This window comes from Amphiura filiformis, chromosome 5, assembly GCF_039555335.1.
Source record: "Amphiura filiformis chromosome 5, Afil_fr2py, whole genome shotgun sequence".
NCBI classification, from domain to species: Eukaryota; Metazoa; Echinodermata; class Ophiuroidea; order Amphilepidida; family Amphiuridae; genus Amphiura; species Amphiura filiformis.
In genome coordinates, this window is record NC_092632.1 from 76,561,833 (window position 1) to 76,578,385 (window position 16,553).

General features: G+C 36.8%; 1 protein-coding gene across 15 annotated transcripts in view; it reads right to left on the bottom strand.

The window, feature by feature from the left end:
- The window catches only part of LOC140153752 (uncharacterized), a 107,660-nt gene that overhangs the window by 70,662 nt on the left and 20,445 nt on the right, over positions 1-16,553 (bottom strand). For 13 of the 15 annotated variants that reach the window (XM_072176587.1, XM_072176594.1, XM_072176595.1 and 10 more), the window contains exons 19-42: positions 15,189-15,296; positions 14,677-15,018; positions 13,606-13,842; positions 12,959-13,261; positions 12,761-12,808; positions 11,120-11,356; positions 10,618-10,923; positions 10,439-10,501; positions 9,876-10,100; positions 9,380-9,487; positions 8,405-8,767; positions 7,606-7,842; positions 7,203-7,511; positions 6,957-7,022; positions 6,093-6,317; positions 5,002-5,109; positions 4,459-4,818; positions 3,311-3,550; positions 2,555-2,860; positions 2,386-2,439; positions 1,945-2,184; positions 1,214-1,522; positions 926-991; positions 234-452 (exon numbers count right to left, since the gene is read on the bottom strand). In XM_072176587.1, the coding sequence (XP_072032688.1) occupies positions 234-452; positions 926-991; positions 1,214-1,522; positions 1,945-2,184; positions 2,386-2,439; positions 2,555-2,860; positions 3,311-3,550; positions 4,459-4,818; positions 5,002-5,109; positions 6,093-6,317; positions 6,957-7,022; positions 7,203-7,511; positions 7,606-7,842; positions 8,405-8,767; positions 9,380-9,487; positions 9,876-10,100; positions 10,439-10,501; positions 10,618-10,923; positions 11,120-11,356; positions 12,761-12,808; positions 12,959-13,261; positions 13,606-13,842; positions 14,677-15,018; positions 15,189-15,296 (5,079 nt within the window). The remainder of the gene's footprint in view (positions 1-233; positions 453-925; positions 992-1,213; positions 1,523-1,944; positions 2,185-2,385; positions 2,440-2,554; positions 2,861-3,310; positions 3,551-4,458; positions 4,819-5,001; positions 5,110-6,092; positions 6,318-6,956; positions 7,023-7,202; positions 7,512-7,605; positions 7,843-8,404; positions 8,768-9,379; positions 9,488-9,875; positions 10,101-10,438; positions 10,502-10,617; positions 10,924-11,119; positions 11,357-12,760; positions 12,809-12,958; positions 13,262-13,605; positions 13,843-14,676; positions 15,019-15,188; positions 15,297-16,553) is intronic. The other 2 variants (XM_072176589.1, XM_072176600.1) reach the window with 2 other exon arrangements.

Genomic DNA, 16,553 nt, shown 5'->3' on the forward strand with positions numbered 1-16,553 from the left:
ACGTTTTTATACCCTTTATATAACACGACATTTAAAACTTTTCTGTAAAACGTGTATTTGCTGGGAGCGACAAGAAGGAGTTCTCAATGCGTATTTATTGCGATAGACTCCACAAGCCTCTGCAGATGTTCATTATACTGCATGCCCCTTCAACTTAATGCACCCATAAGCATATTTCAAGAATAGTGTGCAGATAGAGAGTGCGTAAAAATCATGCCATTTCTTGTTTTAACCTGCACAATTATCTTCATCACTGTTATCCCTGCAGTCATCACTGGTTCCATCACACCATTGATCCCACTCAATGCATCTCCCATTAGCACAGTTAAACTGTGTGTCAGGACAACACATGAGCTCGTCGTCGGAACAATCTTCAATTCCGTCGCACCAATATTCGCTTGGGATACATAACCCGTCAGCACACCGCGTCTGGTTTGCTGGACATGGGGCGTCTAAATTTCAATAAAGGTTTGTTAGAAATCCTCGTATGATAACTTTATCATGTTTATCAAACATAATAAAAAAATTCCCTTTGAAAGGGAAAGCCAACTTCAATTTAGAAAAGGTCTTGTAATTAGAAAAATAGTGAGTTTTTATTGTTGTCTCTGAAGTGTTAAAAACTGTCAGTTTTAGTTTGAAAATGTTAATCTAAAAGTGTTGTTTATTATTTAATTATGTGTTACATAATGATTGGGGATCTATCACAATAAGAATACACTGTTACGATGGAATTCTAATGACCAGAATATACGTAACGTTTGGACCACATATACTGATATTGGAACACATTTGTACCAATATATCTGTTTGGACATTGCTAAAATTTTGGGCTTGAATCTAATGGATTTTTTCAAAGAATGGATTTTCAATGGATTAATATTCATGTTATAAATGTATTTAAGCATTATTATACTTTATGAATTACCTGTTGTTCCAGTAACTGCCGTTACACTTTCCGTAGTGCCTGCTTCTGTAGTTGCTGAGGCAGTCACTGTAACGAAAAGTGATATATATAATTATATATACACACACAAATTCAAAGTATAGACCTCTGGCAAGGCAACCGTTACTTAAAGTTTCACGGACTACCCTCACTTACGATCATATATGATTATATATAAATATATATATAATTATATATTATAATATTTCAATCATTTTTACGAAAATGAACAAAATGTTTCAAAAACAAACGCTGCGTGCATAAACTTACTTGTTTCAATTGTAAACGGGTCCATTCCGAGATTATTATAGACTTCGGGCTCTGGTTGTCCTTCAGTTTCAACAACAGGTGTAACCTCAACGTCATACAGTGTCTCGGGTTGCAAACCTGTAATAGTGTAATTTCCGGCTTCAGCTGGAACATACACAGTCTGCGAAGGACCGCCATCTTGTGGAGTTAATGTTACGGCATATTGCGGGATATTGCGTGGCGGTTCGCTGTCTAATGTCGGTGGAGCATCATCAAAGTTGAGTGTGACTGATCTTCCTCCAATATCACCAACGGATGGAGATGGTAATTCTGATAAACGTGCAAAAGGATGATTATGTAATTGTGAATGTTATGTATGACAAACCGAAATAAATTATGAGGACAAATCATGGAAATACTCCCAATCATTTTATTTTTAAAGCTTTGTCCCAATATTATATGAAAAACACACAGAGAATTTCAAATTAAGCATGGCAATGATATTGAGGGGATGATCGAGAGACTATTTTGACCAGATGTAACCATCCCCTACACTTAAAGTTAAAACAAATATCATACCAAATAAATAAGAAAACGAGGCATAACAATAGCATTTAATATGGTTTATAAATATTTAGCCAGGTACTAGTATAACCTGTAACTAATGCACTGCTTCTTGCGAAACTTAAGCCTCTTATAATGAATTAATAATAATAATACTTGAAAAACACCGATGATCTTGCTAAACTTACCAACGTCGCAAATTTCAGTTTCATCGCTGTTATCTCTACACTGATTCCTTCCATCGCAAACATTGTCCGGGTCTGTGCATAATCCGTTTGAACAGAAGAATTTGAATGGACAGGTAGCACAGAAATCTTCGTCTTCATCACTGCCATCAGCACAGTCTTCAAACCCATCACATGCCCAGTCTTTGGAGATACACGTTTCACCATCAGCACAGAAGAATTCATCTGGTGGACACGTTGGGGCTGAAAATGTCAAAACATCATAAAATCGGCACTAATGAATTTCTCAACATCCCCTCTTCTGTTAATACGAAAAGCACTGTCTCAAAAGTTCAATTAATAGCACATTGCACATTTCTTTTATTAGATGAATACGCATTAACCTCAAATTATAAATAACATTGACATGTGACTGGATTATTTATAGAAACTACGGGCGCTCACCTTCTGTCCCTCCATAATCAGTAGTACTACTTTCTGCTGTTGTTGGAGCAAATACTATAAAAGAAACCGTCACAAAACATAATAGTTATATTACTTCACACTAACCAGTGTTTCTATATTAAATCTTTTCAATGTAATAAAATAATCCAATATCACGCCTATAACTTACAAGTTTCGAAAACCTGTGAAGGTATTCCAAGATCATAAGATTCAGGTTCTTCTTGTCCTTCAGTTTCTATAACTGCACGAGTTTCCATATCATACATAGTTTCTGGTTTCAATCCTGGAATCGTGTAATTTCCGGCTTCAGCAGGAACGTAAACAGTTTGTGAAGGCCCACCATCTTGTGGAGTTAATGTGACAGCATATTGTGCGATGTTTCTTGCAGGGTTGCTTTCTAGTGCCGGTGGAGGCTCGTCCACACTTAGTGTAATGGACCTTCCTCCTACATCGACAATAGACGGCGATGGTAACTCTGAAAAGAACAATGTTTCCTGATTAGTGGGCCGTGGACCGTAGAATCACAAGTATGCTTTTCTATTATTTCATATTAGAATGAAAAGCGTGGTTATTTCCTGTAGGTTTTCCAAAACCAAGATCAAAGATGCGGGCTTTGCCAAGATTTATTCCAAAATTCCAAATATGTATGTATTCATAAATCAATTGCAAAGTTGGTTATAGATATGGAAAAAAAATTTACAATCAAATGAGCAATGGCAGATTTTGTGGGACGGTCGACTGAAATGTTTTTAAATTGCTGCACCATCCTATTATATGGCTTGTCTGAAAGTGAAGTAAGCAAGCTTCCGGTGTTCAACTGCACGTCCTATTTTGAAGAAAATTCTAAAGAGTCTGTTCCCACAATAATCTAGCTTTTATCGGAATACCAATAATACATAAGAAACGATGATCTTGCAAAACTTACCAACATCACAAATTTGAGTTTCATCACTGTTATCTCTACACTGATTCCTTCCATCGCAAACATTGTCCGTGTCTGTGCATAATCCATTTGAACAGAAGAATTTGAATGGACAGGTAGCACAGAAAGCTTCGTCTTCATCACTACCATCAGCACAGTCGTCAAACCCATCACACGCCCATTCTTTGGAGACACACGTTTCACCATCAGCGCAAAGGAATTCATCTGGTGGACACGTCGGGGCTGAAAATGTCACACAAATTATAAAATAGGTATGTATATATTTTTTTATTGTTAATTTCTCTACATTGTAATTTGTATCTTTTCCTGATTGCACAGACGGAATAACATGGTCGTAAAGCGGTGATATTTATTTTCATTTTTGTAAGGAATGAAGGAGCGGGTTATTTTTTAATGTTTGTTCTGAATATGAGTCAAAATTCTATAGAGCAGTATTGACAGTTTCGAACACTAGGAACTATGATGAAGACCTACGAAATGTGCTTGCTTTCAAGGTAAACTCTAGAGATTTTGTCTATGAGTGTTTGGAGTTCAATACCTGCTGAGGCGTCTTCATATGTTATTAATTTTGCGTACATTTGCAAGTTTAAATGGATACAACGTATGCATTCTTTTAATATATCGAATTCAAATGTGATCAATTCTGTATGGTCGGAGGGCACACAAGGTCAACTGGGTCGGAGACTCCCATTATTGTTGATATAGGGTCTTTAATTTCACAATCTAGCTTTTGTTACAGACTGAGAAACTGACAGACTTGTACGAGTCATGACTAGAGACTCGACTTTTATAAATTGAAATGACTCATACTCGACTCCGACATAGCGACTTGAGTCTTTTAAGAAATCGGATGGCAACGTTTGCACAGTATTTTTTGTGGGACCTAAGAGCACATCACACATATCGAATTGCATTCTGAATAGGAGGAATTTCCTTCTGATATCAAATAATTTTGAATTCATCCCAGCGACATACACTTTAAGCACATATCATTAAATTTAAGATTACTTCTAGGACCGTTAAATTACAAAAATATCAATTTTTAATCATTTGCCATAAAATGTGTATAATATCGCGAATTTGTGCCCATTACGCCATGGTCATCATAAAAAGTAAAACGTAAAATATACCTGGTGCTTCAGTGGTACCACACACGCTTTCATCACTTCCATCCAAGCAGTCTTCTTCCCCATCACAAACCCACGTGCTGTTGATGCATCCGCCGCCGTCACATTCAAATTCATAATCAGGATCACAAGTGCAATTCTGGATTTCATCACTTAAATCATCGCAATCATAAAAGTAATCGCAAGCGTAATAATCAGGTATACACTGTGTTCCATCTTCACATGCAAATTGGTCCTCTGAACAGGTGCAGTTGCCTTCTTCATCACTTCCATCAAAGCAGTCTGGCACTCCATCGCACATCCACGTGATATTGACACATCCACCACTTGCGCAAGAAAACTCGATTTCGGGGTCACATTCACCTGTTTGTATAATATTTCAGATCAATTAGAGAAATATACTTACGGCACATTAAATTGTTAGTAAAAGGAAAGGCTTCAATACAACTAGGTTGGTACAAGGTGTGACATTGCTCAACTCACTAGACACGAAGCTAAATAATAATGCTCATAATAATAATGATGATGAAAATAATAATAACTTACATCCATCAATTTCATCGCTGTTGTCTTCACAATCACTTAGATAGTCACATTGATAATCACTTGGTATGCACACGTTAGTACGGCACCTGTATTCATCGTCGGAACATTCTGAGATGCAATAATGAAATATAATTAGTATTTATAAGAAAGAAATCGTCAGAGGAAAAGGTAACACAAATCCTTTAAAAAAAATTAAAACTGATAAACTTGTGAAACTTGTAGCAGCTAAATTTCAAGTGCGTAACATGATTAAATTCTTGGCAAATAGGTTAAAATGCTAACACTTTTGGTCAAAGTACTTTTATATTCCGTTTGTGGCTAGGACCCAACCTCAAAAGACCAACTTCGCCGTATGAATATGGGCACACAACTTACCCCACCCCATGCGCGTATTTGGGGGGGGGGCTTTGGGGGCGCCAGCCCCCGGGGTAAATTGGTACAAATATTTCCGGTGTAGATTTCTACGTAAAATTTAGTTTGTAACTGAAACACACATTGATATGTTCTATAATAATGAATCAACATACTTATAACATGTTCTTACCCAATTTACAACAACTTGTATTTTTTCTAAGGGTATTAATGGCCATTGATTCAATATGTCAAAATAAAATACATTATGGTCCGCCTAATGATAACTGAATTAATTAGTGTACCTATATATATTTGCATTATATGAATGCACATAAGCAGAAAAATCAGCACGTTTTCAATCTAATATCCAACTAGGATACCTTTCGCAGATACAGCTATAAGGAATCTATTCTGTACCAAGTGGAGCAGGACACACACATTGTGGAAAATAAAACTAGTGGCCAACAGTGACAGATTTAATTATCGGTTTGGGAAGATATATAGAGAGAAATCAGAGGTCAATTTAACGATTTAGGACAATTCTGTACTGCAATATTGCTATCATTTATATTGACAGGCAGATGCTTTCTACTTCCCATCCCTTCCAAAAATAGATAGGCGTACGTACTTTGAATGTTGGTATCTGGATGTTGATGCCGGCATGCTTCACGCATTCATTTCATCCACCATTTATGTAGGCTTCATGTATACTCTAAGGTTTGTCTACATCAACTTACCAACGCAATTATCTTCATCACTATTGTCCCTACAGTCATCATTGGCTCCGTCACACCATTCATCCCACTCAATACATCTTCCATTTGCACAGTTAAACTGTGTGTCAGGACAACACATGAGTTCGTCACTTCTATCCGCACAGTCTGCATAGTCATCACACCAGAATTCACTTGGAATACATTCTCCATCGTCACAACGTGTTTGGTTTTCTGGACACGGTATTTCTGGACATTAAAACAGAGTTTTAACATAGTTTTATAATTCAACGTCAGACTTCTTTTATCATTTTCATTTCCTGGTGTATAAGCATTTTGTCGTGTCAAAGCAAGGGCGTCGTAAGTGTCATCTTGGGCTATAATAACATGTATGGTCCCTCATATAGGCACTGATCCGGGCACTGATTAACCCTAACTACACCGCGTACTACAAAATACTACAGCTGAAAGCCACTGTCCATGCATACATCCCTCTTGATGTGTCGTATATACGCACGGATTCGTTGACCGAGCCAGCGAACCATCAATAGCTACTGGTGGACGACCTACTTGACATGCTAGGGGTCTCGCGTTCGAATCCCGCCTCAAACAACTTCTTTGTTCATTTTCTCTTTTATTCCTTCCTTCTATTTATCAATTCAATTTGCCAAAGAGCACTTGGAGAGTTACGGTTAAAATATGTTTTATAAGTTTAAGAAGCAATTAATTTTGATAAAATAATTAAACCGTTAAAAAAATAAAATAAGCAAATTTATACACAAAAGACGTCTCCAACAAAGTCACTGACAAATCACTTACGACGTTACTGCACTGACCATGGAAGTAGTAGATGATACTTCCATACACTGACACGACTTAACATCTTACCTGTAGTGTAAGCTTGTGTTGTTGCACTTTGTGGAGTTGTACCTGCCTCTGTAGTTACAGCCATTGCTGGTTAAAACAATCAAACAATATCATAAAAATGAATACAGAAGCATTGTGATTTCGAGATTATATCATTATTTAAAGGCAAATATCACACATGTGAAGATTCTCTAAGTAAAGATATTTACATTATAACTAAACGACGTATGTCATCGGTAAGTAAGCATTATTTAGACGGCAACTTACGTGTTTCAAGCAACATCGGAGGTATCCCAAGATCATAGGATTCAGGCTCTTCTTGTCCTTCAGTTTCGATAACTGCAGCAATTTCAACGTCATACATAGTCTCTGGTGTTAAATCTGATACTGTGTAAGATGTATCTGCTTCAGCAGGAACGTAAACAGTTTGTGAAGGGCCGCCATCTTGTGGGGTTAAAGTAATTTCATATTGCGTGATGGTTCGCTGAGGGTTGCTTTCTAGTGCTGGTGGAGGCTCGTCCCAATTGAATGTAACGGATGTTGGTGCAACCTCTCCAATAGTTGGAGACGGTAATTCTTATAAAGCAAAAGATAATAAGAGTAAAGTATGAGTTAACCACACTCATTAAATTAGATACATTTATAATTTCGGTAGGAACTTATTTCTTACCAACAGCACAAATTTGATTTTCATCGCTGTTATCTCGGCAATCGTCGCTGCCATCACAGACATTCTCCAAGTCTGTACATCTGCTGTTTGAGCAATAGAATCTGAATGGACAAGTAGCACAGAATTCTTCGTCTTCATCGCTACCACCACTGCAGTCCTCAATACCATCACATGCCCAGCTTTTAGAGATGCATTGTCCATCATCGCACATAAACTCATCTGGTGGACATGTTGGAGCTGTACAAAGAGTAATAGAGAAATCTGAATTTATACTTTTCTCATTCATTACAAATAAATCATTAACCTGAACTTATCCCTCTCCTAGTTTAAGATATTATATAGTAATCCGCATTCTAAATAACAGAGCTGGGAACATTAACCTTTGACAATCATGTATACAGACAAGATTGATTTTATGTATATAGTTAGTTAGTAGCCTAGTAATCCAAATCTCAGAACGTTTGAGTTTCATTTTCTCACAGCCATGTTCATAAAGAATCCATATAAATTTGTTATGGAGTAATTGTTTGTTACTGTTAAAAACTATATGCTAGAAAATTACCTTTTCAATGTCACTTGAAAATTTGAGTGAAATGTTATAAATTAAGCATCCCTTTTATATAGCTACCACAAAACGTTTTTATCACTTTCATCAATACAATCTTCTTTCTCATCACGAACACAAAAGCTATATTTCCTTGGGTTTGAGGTTTCGTAGTGATCACTTTTGAGCGTCCGTAAAATTAGCATAATTTCTCTACAGGTTCATCAAAACTATATTCAAAAACAACATTCTTACCCCCTGTTGGTGCTTCGGTTGAGTCACATGCATTTTCATCACTTCCGTCCAAGCAGTCGTCTTCCCCATCACACACCCACGTACCGTTGATGCACCCTCCACTGTCACATTCAAATTCATACTCAGGATCACATGTGCAGTTAGCAATTTCATCACTATAATCGTAACAGTCGAAAAGGTAATCGCAGGCATAGTCTCCAGGAATACACAGTAAACCATCTGCGCATGCAAATTCGTCTTCTGCACAGGTGCAGTTTACTTCATCACTTTCATCGAAGCAGTCTGGTTCTCCATCACATGCCCACGTGATATTGACACATCCACCAGTAGTACAAGCAAACTCGATCTCGGGGTCACATTCGCCTAGTCGATTAGTTTTTAAAACATGTTCAGAATAAATTAATGCTCTAATATATGCAAACGATTTTTGGCTTTAAAGGAAGATGACCTGATATATGACCTGATATATTTAGAAAAATAATTCTTTAAAATTGACATATAACATAAAATGTCGTCCCTTTCAAGCATTCATACATAAGGAAGATGTAAATATTTCTTGTAAATGTGACTAATTCCTTATGGATTTACTGAGATTTATACAGCGTGATAATCATGATACTACTATATTCTACCGTGTTTTATCAATGATATTCACGTAATAAATTGATATAAAATAAGAGATCCTATTTTTCTCATTAACATATTGAAATATTGAAATAAGGAGTTCCAAATCGGTGTTTTCCGAAAATATTATCAAGAAACTGACAAATTAGTCTCAAACGTGGTATACCACAGTTAAGACTAATTCAACAGTTGTTTGATGATTCCTTCGGAAATATACCGATTTGGAACGCCAAATTGCAATATATTAATGAGAAAAATATGAGCTTTCCCCTGATATCAAAATCTTTTAACTTTTAAAAACGTAAATAGGAATTTAATGGGATTCTACATAATTATTGTTAATATATTTACATTCATCAATTTCATCACTGTTGTCTTCACAATCAGCAAAATAGTCGCATCTGTAATCACTAGGTACGCACACATTGGTACGACATCTGTATTCATCCTCGGTACATTCTGAAATGTTTAGAAGACAATGTAAGTAAACATGCTCTTAAACTCAACTTTTACTTTATGATAAATTGCAGTGACGGTTATGGTACTTGGTTTGACTCGCCTTAAATATCAAACAAATTAGCTATCATTATATTGATAATAATTATAACACCTTTGCTGTGGTTGCCAAAATAAGTCATGGAGTGACAATATTATTCTGCATGTGGTGTCCAGCATATAATGCAGATACTTTCTACTTTCCATTACCCCTTCCAACAATAGACAGGCCTACATACTTTCTGAATGTGAATGTCGGTCTCTTTTGCTTCACGCATTCATTTCATCCACAAAAAATTCCCCTCATGAAGGTAATACTCTTGAGGTTTGAGTACATCAAGTTACAACTTACCTGCACAATTATCTTCATCGCTGTTATCCCTGCAGTCATCACTAGTACCATCACACCATTGATCCCACTCAATGCATCTTCCATTAGCACAGTTAAACTGTGTTTCAGGACAACACATGAGTTCGTCGCTTCTATCAGCGCAATCATTAAAGTTATCGCACCAGAACTCATTTGCAATGCATTCACCAGAGTTACATCTTGTATAATTTGCTGGGCAAGGTGTTGCTAAAAGAGCAAGTTTGAGGTTTGGTTAAAGGAATTTGAATGAAAAGAAGTAGATTCAAAGTCCAAGAACAATGTTTGTTCATGTTAATGTGCGGTTAAGACACAACCGCCTGCCATTATTCAACAAAGATACTGATATCCAATTTTTAAACAATATATACATTTACAATACATGATATTATTATTGTAATGTTGATTATTCAATAGTCAATCTCCGTGATCATGGTGATCTGCGAATATTTTTACAGTACATCAATTTTGCACTCTTTGTGCGACTGCCAATGAAACATTAACTTTAATGTAATACGATGTTGCTTATAATTTGCATTCCAAATTACCTGTAGTGCCAGCTAGGGTAGTAGCAGCATCGGTAGTTGCCGTCTCCGTTGTTGCTGCAGTAACTGGAAAAAGTTAGACAATATTACCAAAATTCATTACCGAGTTATAAACACTCCATTAGACAATGACAATAAACATCTTTGTTTTTATGATAAAATTTGGGAATCCAAAAACTTACTGGTCTCAATAGTAAACGGAGGAACTCCAAGATCTAATGTTACTCCTTCATCTTGTCCATCAGTTTCTATAACAGCACCAATTTCAACGTCATACATTGTCTCTGGTTGCAAACCTGTAATTGTGTAATTTCCGGCTTCAGCAGGAACATACACAGTCTGCGAAGGACCGCCATCTTGTGGAGTTAATGTAACAGCATATTCCGCGATTTTGCGCGGAGGGACGCTGTCTAATGTCGGTGGAGCATCATCAAAATTGAGTGTGACTGATCTTCCTCCAATATCACCAACGGACGGAGATTGTAATTCTGATAATAAAATGTATAAAACAAGATAACTGTCAATGATTAACATTGCTTTATGTTAAATAGGCTCTCTTCGTCAATTGTTTGAGTCTTAAATAATTTCTAATTGGCTCACTGGATAATATACCACACTACATACACATTTACATTGTTATGTGCGTTAAACACGATCATGTCAGAAAAACATTTCGTTTCTTACCAACATCACAAATTTGATTTTCATCGCTGTTATCTCTACACTGATTCCTTCCATCGCAAACATTGTCCGTGTCTGTACATAATCCATTTGTACACATGAATTGGAATGGACAGGTAGCACAGAAAGCTTCTTCTTCATCACTGGCATCAAAACAGTCTTCAAACCCATCGCATGCCCAGTCTTTGGGGATACACGGTCCATCATTGCAGAAGAATTGGTCGGGTGGGCACGTTGGAGCTGTAAAGAATTTGCGACCACCTTAATTAGACCCAATAAGATTCTTATACGTGAGTTTACTACCTCTACCGGAGTAATGAAAATAATTGTCACAGAACCATCAATTGGAGAATTTAAGAGACACTATAACATAATATTGAAACATTTCAAATACGACCTCTTTATTAAATCATACGTTCAACTGGTAAGTTGAGAGTAACGCCATGTTGGATTTTGTAGTGACAAATCGCCTTGTACACGCCCTGCAGGAAATAGATTGGCGGGGGCTATTTGAATCTGCAACTACGAAATCCAACATGGCATAATACTCTCAACTTGAGACGAAACACAGTAATCTGAGATGATGACAGCTGTCGATACATGCGCCCTGTTAGGCACATGTCATTGGAGGGAAGCACTTTAATACTATTGGGATGTAGCGGGCCTAACTAAACGGGGGCGATCACTAGAGCGGGAAGAATCACAGGTGAGAGAAACAGGTGAGAGACTACATGGACTATTATATAAGGCGATTAATATAGCATCTAATTGTTGTTTTATCGCCTTACCCACACACAACTCTTCCCCATACAACACATACTAATGATGATTTTAGACCAAAGAAAAGATACCCCGTCAAGTCAAAAATAAACATAATACCGTAATCTAAGCTTTCTCCTCGTATGTTTCGTTATATGAAGATCTAAATAACGAAGACCGACTAAAAGGGGCATTTTTACACGAACAAACATTTGTGACGCCATTTAGGACGAGCTGCTAAAATGTTCATTGCATTATTTATTTGAAATTGCGCAGCTGAGAACCGCGAAATCTATTAGTCTATAATACTCCCCGTAATCTAAGCTTTCTCCTTGTGTGTTTGTTAAGGTTTGATCAAAAGCGTTGTATAGGTACATAGAAATAAAAATTATTTCCTTAAGTTAGCATAATGTCTTTACCACAATTTACTGCGATTCATCAGAATTTGTCAGCATTTTCTGGCATTGACCACAATTCAGCAGAATTTTACATGGTTTTCCAGAATTCAGTACTATGTTTGCACTTTTAAGTTAAAACTACAAGTTACTGCAATCTAAAACAATAATTGGCCATATTTTAAGTCATTTATCAACATTGGGCTATTCCATTAAAAATCCACACTGTAGAAGATTATGGAAATATCTTTTACAGGGGGAATGTGTTTTTCAAATGTAATTGGTCAGGGTTATTTATTTTGAAACTCATAATCCCCCTGTATTATAGCTTTACCTGTCCACAACTGGAGTATTTCAAATGGAATTCACCTAACTGTCTCTTCTATTCGAAACTCCAGCTCCCTCTGTGGAAGACTTTAGTTAAATCTTCCACATGTGTAGTGTGGACTTTAAAGGGAATAGCCCATTTAGTAAAAAAATTTTCAATTACCTGCCGTAACACTTTCAGTGGTGCCTGCTTCTGTAGTTGGGGCAGTTACTACAAAAAAGAATGAAGTAAGTGATATATAAATACTAATACTTGTAACAATATTAAGCCTAATGAGCAAACTTATTTTAAATAAAGTACTTTGCGTACATGCTCACACTCGTTATCAAAAGTAAAATAAACTTGAATCCAAGAACTTACTGGTCTCAAAGGTGAACGGAGGAACTCCAAGATCAAATGCTACACCTTCATCTTGTCCTTCAGTTTCTACAACAACGCCAATTTCAACGTCATACGGTGTCTCTGGTCGCAAACCCGTAATTGTGTAATTTCCGGCTTCAGCAGGAACATACACAGTCTGCGAAGGACCGCCATCTTGTGGAGTTAATGTTACAGCATATTCCGTGAAATTACGTGGAGGGTTGCTGTCTATTGGTGGAGCATCATTAAAATTGAGTGTGACTGATCTTCCTCCAATATCGCCAACGGTTGGAGAAGGTATATCTGATGATAAAATGAATAAAAATAACCTTGGTAAATGATTACCATTTTTTGTGTGTCCTTTAATTATTTTTAATATTTTACAAACCTCTTACGTGGTACCACCTATGTTATGTTCAAAGGTTCTCCCTCATCCCATAGAACCAATTGAGTGGGAGATATCTTCTTCTTATATCTTGAATGGAGGTTGCATGCAAACACACGTAGCATGTAGCACAAAGCAAGCAATTTAAGTGTATCAGTCTTTAATAACCTCCAATTGACTAGCTACACAATCACCATGCTACCAAAACAAATAACATTGTCTGTTAAATACGACCATGATAGAAAAACGTTTCGTTCCTTACCAACATCACAAATTTGAGTTTCATCACTGTTATCTCTACACTGATTCCTTCCATCGCAAACATTGTCCGGGTCCGTACATAATCCATTCATACACATGAATTGGAATGGACACGTAGCACAGAAATCTTCGTCTTCATCACTGGCATCAGCGCAGTCGTCAAACCCATCACATGCCCAGTCTTTGGTGACACATTCCCCATCATCGCAGAAGAATTCATCAGGTGGACACGTTGGTGCTGTTCATTACAAACAAATCATTACAATATAATATAAGTGTAAGGCTCACCTAGGCATAATTAGGTACACTGATAAATTTGAGTCTAGATTCTTAATTTCGTATGGTTGGTTCGCTTGTAAGATTGTACCGTGTTGTAGAACAGGTAAGATATCTTTTCACAACATTATTACACTCGATTAATTATTTATAGGTTAATAAATGCGTATCACTTGTTGCGAGTGAAATTGTACAAAATAATGCACGCGTACTGAGATGTTGATGCGTCTAATGCACGAGCCCCAAGTGATAGGCATTTATTAACCTATTTCATACACGATTTTTATAACAAAATTGTCATTAAAAATGTTGGAAAAGGCAAGCAAATATAAATGCATCCACCCGCAAGAAAAATGAACGTGGCCAAAAGCACCGCGCGTACTACGCGGAGTGCGCGCCCGTGCAATTATACAATATTTATGCACGGCTAGTAATTTACTAACGGAGGCTCTGATTAGTTGTCACTATCAAGGAGTGTATGAATATATTGTATCCATACTATACCCAGTCAAGGCTCACGTAGGCATTATTAGGTACAATAATTTGGGAAAGAAGAATAACCACCACAATATTTAGTGCTTTTTTCTTCGACTTGTCATGTTTTTTACACTCTTATTTATCATAATTGGTTTTTACTCTTTGTTGTCTAAATCCTTTATTTCATGTTAGCAATTGCTATCTTAATACAATCATTTATTATCCTTTTATTGGACATACCGTTTTCTATATCAAACAGGTGTGATATCCAATTATTAATACATTTATACATTCGATTACTTTTATATTATATTCGTACCTTCTGTGCCACAATCGTTTTCATCGCTACCATCAAAACAATCGCTTTCCCCATCACACTCCCAAGTACCATTGACACATCCTCCACTATCACATTCAAATTCATCATTTTCACATGTGCAATTCAATTCATCAGAATTGTCTGAACAATCGTATATATAATCGCATCTGTAGGCATCTGGTACACATTGTAAACCATCATCACAGAGGGATGTATTGCTTGGACAGTCACAAAATAATTCATCGCTTCCATCAAAACAGTCAGCTTCACCGTCACACTGCCATGTGGCATTTATACATCCACCACTGGTGCAATTGAATTCAAAAGTTGAATTGCATTCACCTGATACAAAGAAAGACAATGTGTATGAATCAATGTAACAAATAAAGTCGTACTTTACAATTAGCACTGGTATAAATTATACCAGTGTGGTATCATCAAGTGTCAACAGACTGAAACGGGTCAGTACAGAGATTTTAAGAGATTCGTTGAGTAGAAAATATGATACTTACAGTCGACCATTTCATCGCTATTGTCCTCACAATCTGCTACCCAATCACACCTGTAATCACTTGGTATACACACGTTAGTACGACATCTGTATTCATCCTCCGTACATTCTGTTTAAAGAATAATAAATAAAATAATAATAATAATAAAGTTACAATATATGAATAATATGTACCCATATTATGACAGAACATCAGTGGTTATTGTTACTGTTAATGCTCCTATCAGACCCGGGGGTTCACTCGCATACTAAAGTGGTACACATGCTTGTCACAGAATCAAACAAATTTTACCCTAAATGGCGTATTCAGGGGTCGCAAATTTCACCCCTTATTGCCGTAAGATATTAGAAATGTCACCCCCTTAATGGCGTAAGAGTAAACGGACCCTAAATGGCGTAATGGGTATGACAATTTTCTCACTTAATATGAGTAGGCCTACTTATAAAGAGAATAACCTTGAACTGTACATATTCATTTTCTTTGTTTTGGTGCATTACTTGTGTGTACCTGAGTAGGCTAACCATCTCCAGAACCATCTCTGCAAATAAATGACCCTTAACGTTGCAGATGGGTTGAAATGACAACCATAAACGTCATAGATTATCCTTAAAAGGCACCCCTTTTCCTAAAGAAAGCGTCTACCCCAGTAGGTCAAAATTCGACCCTTTTTAGACTTTTTTTTGTGACGAGCATGCGTAACAAATAATGTCCCAAGTGAACCCCCCGGGCTATCAGACAATAGTATTATAAACAAAATAGTACTTTGAAACCTAAAGCTTACACGTTGGCTTTAATTTTAAGGCCTGAACCAAGTTTGCCTAGTCTCCACATTAACACATGTATTATTGTTCGTGTTGTTTTAGGTTGTTGTGTTTATGCTGTATTAGGCTATGTTATGTATTCTACTCTTGTGACATGTCAATCTTAACAAAGCCAATGACTTATTTTATGCCAAAATAATATGAATAATGGTTGCGCACATGTTAGGCACGTACTCGATTTTAAACTTCAATGCGGAATACTCCCCCCCCTCCACCAACTCGTCAAAATAACCCTGGGATGCTCCAAACTTCAAAATGTTAGCCCTGAAATTCTTCCAACAAATGTTTTTAAAACTTACTTTTGTTTAAAAAATGTGGGGAATTCAATTGATCTCTAAGGCAAGGCAATGCCGGGAGATCATGTATGCCGTAAAATTAGCGCGCCGCAACTCTGAGACTAATTTAAAAACAAATTTAAACAACATTTGCGATCGAGACTTGACGTGAACTTTGAATCGATCATTCCGGTAGATAATCTCGTACTCGGCTCGTACATGTATAAGACGATCATTGGACCAATGGAACTGCACAATGAACCTTCTAA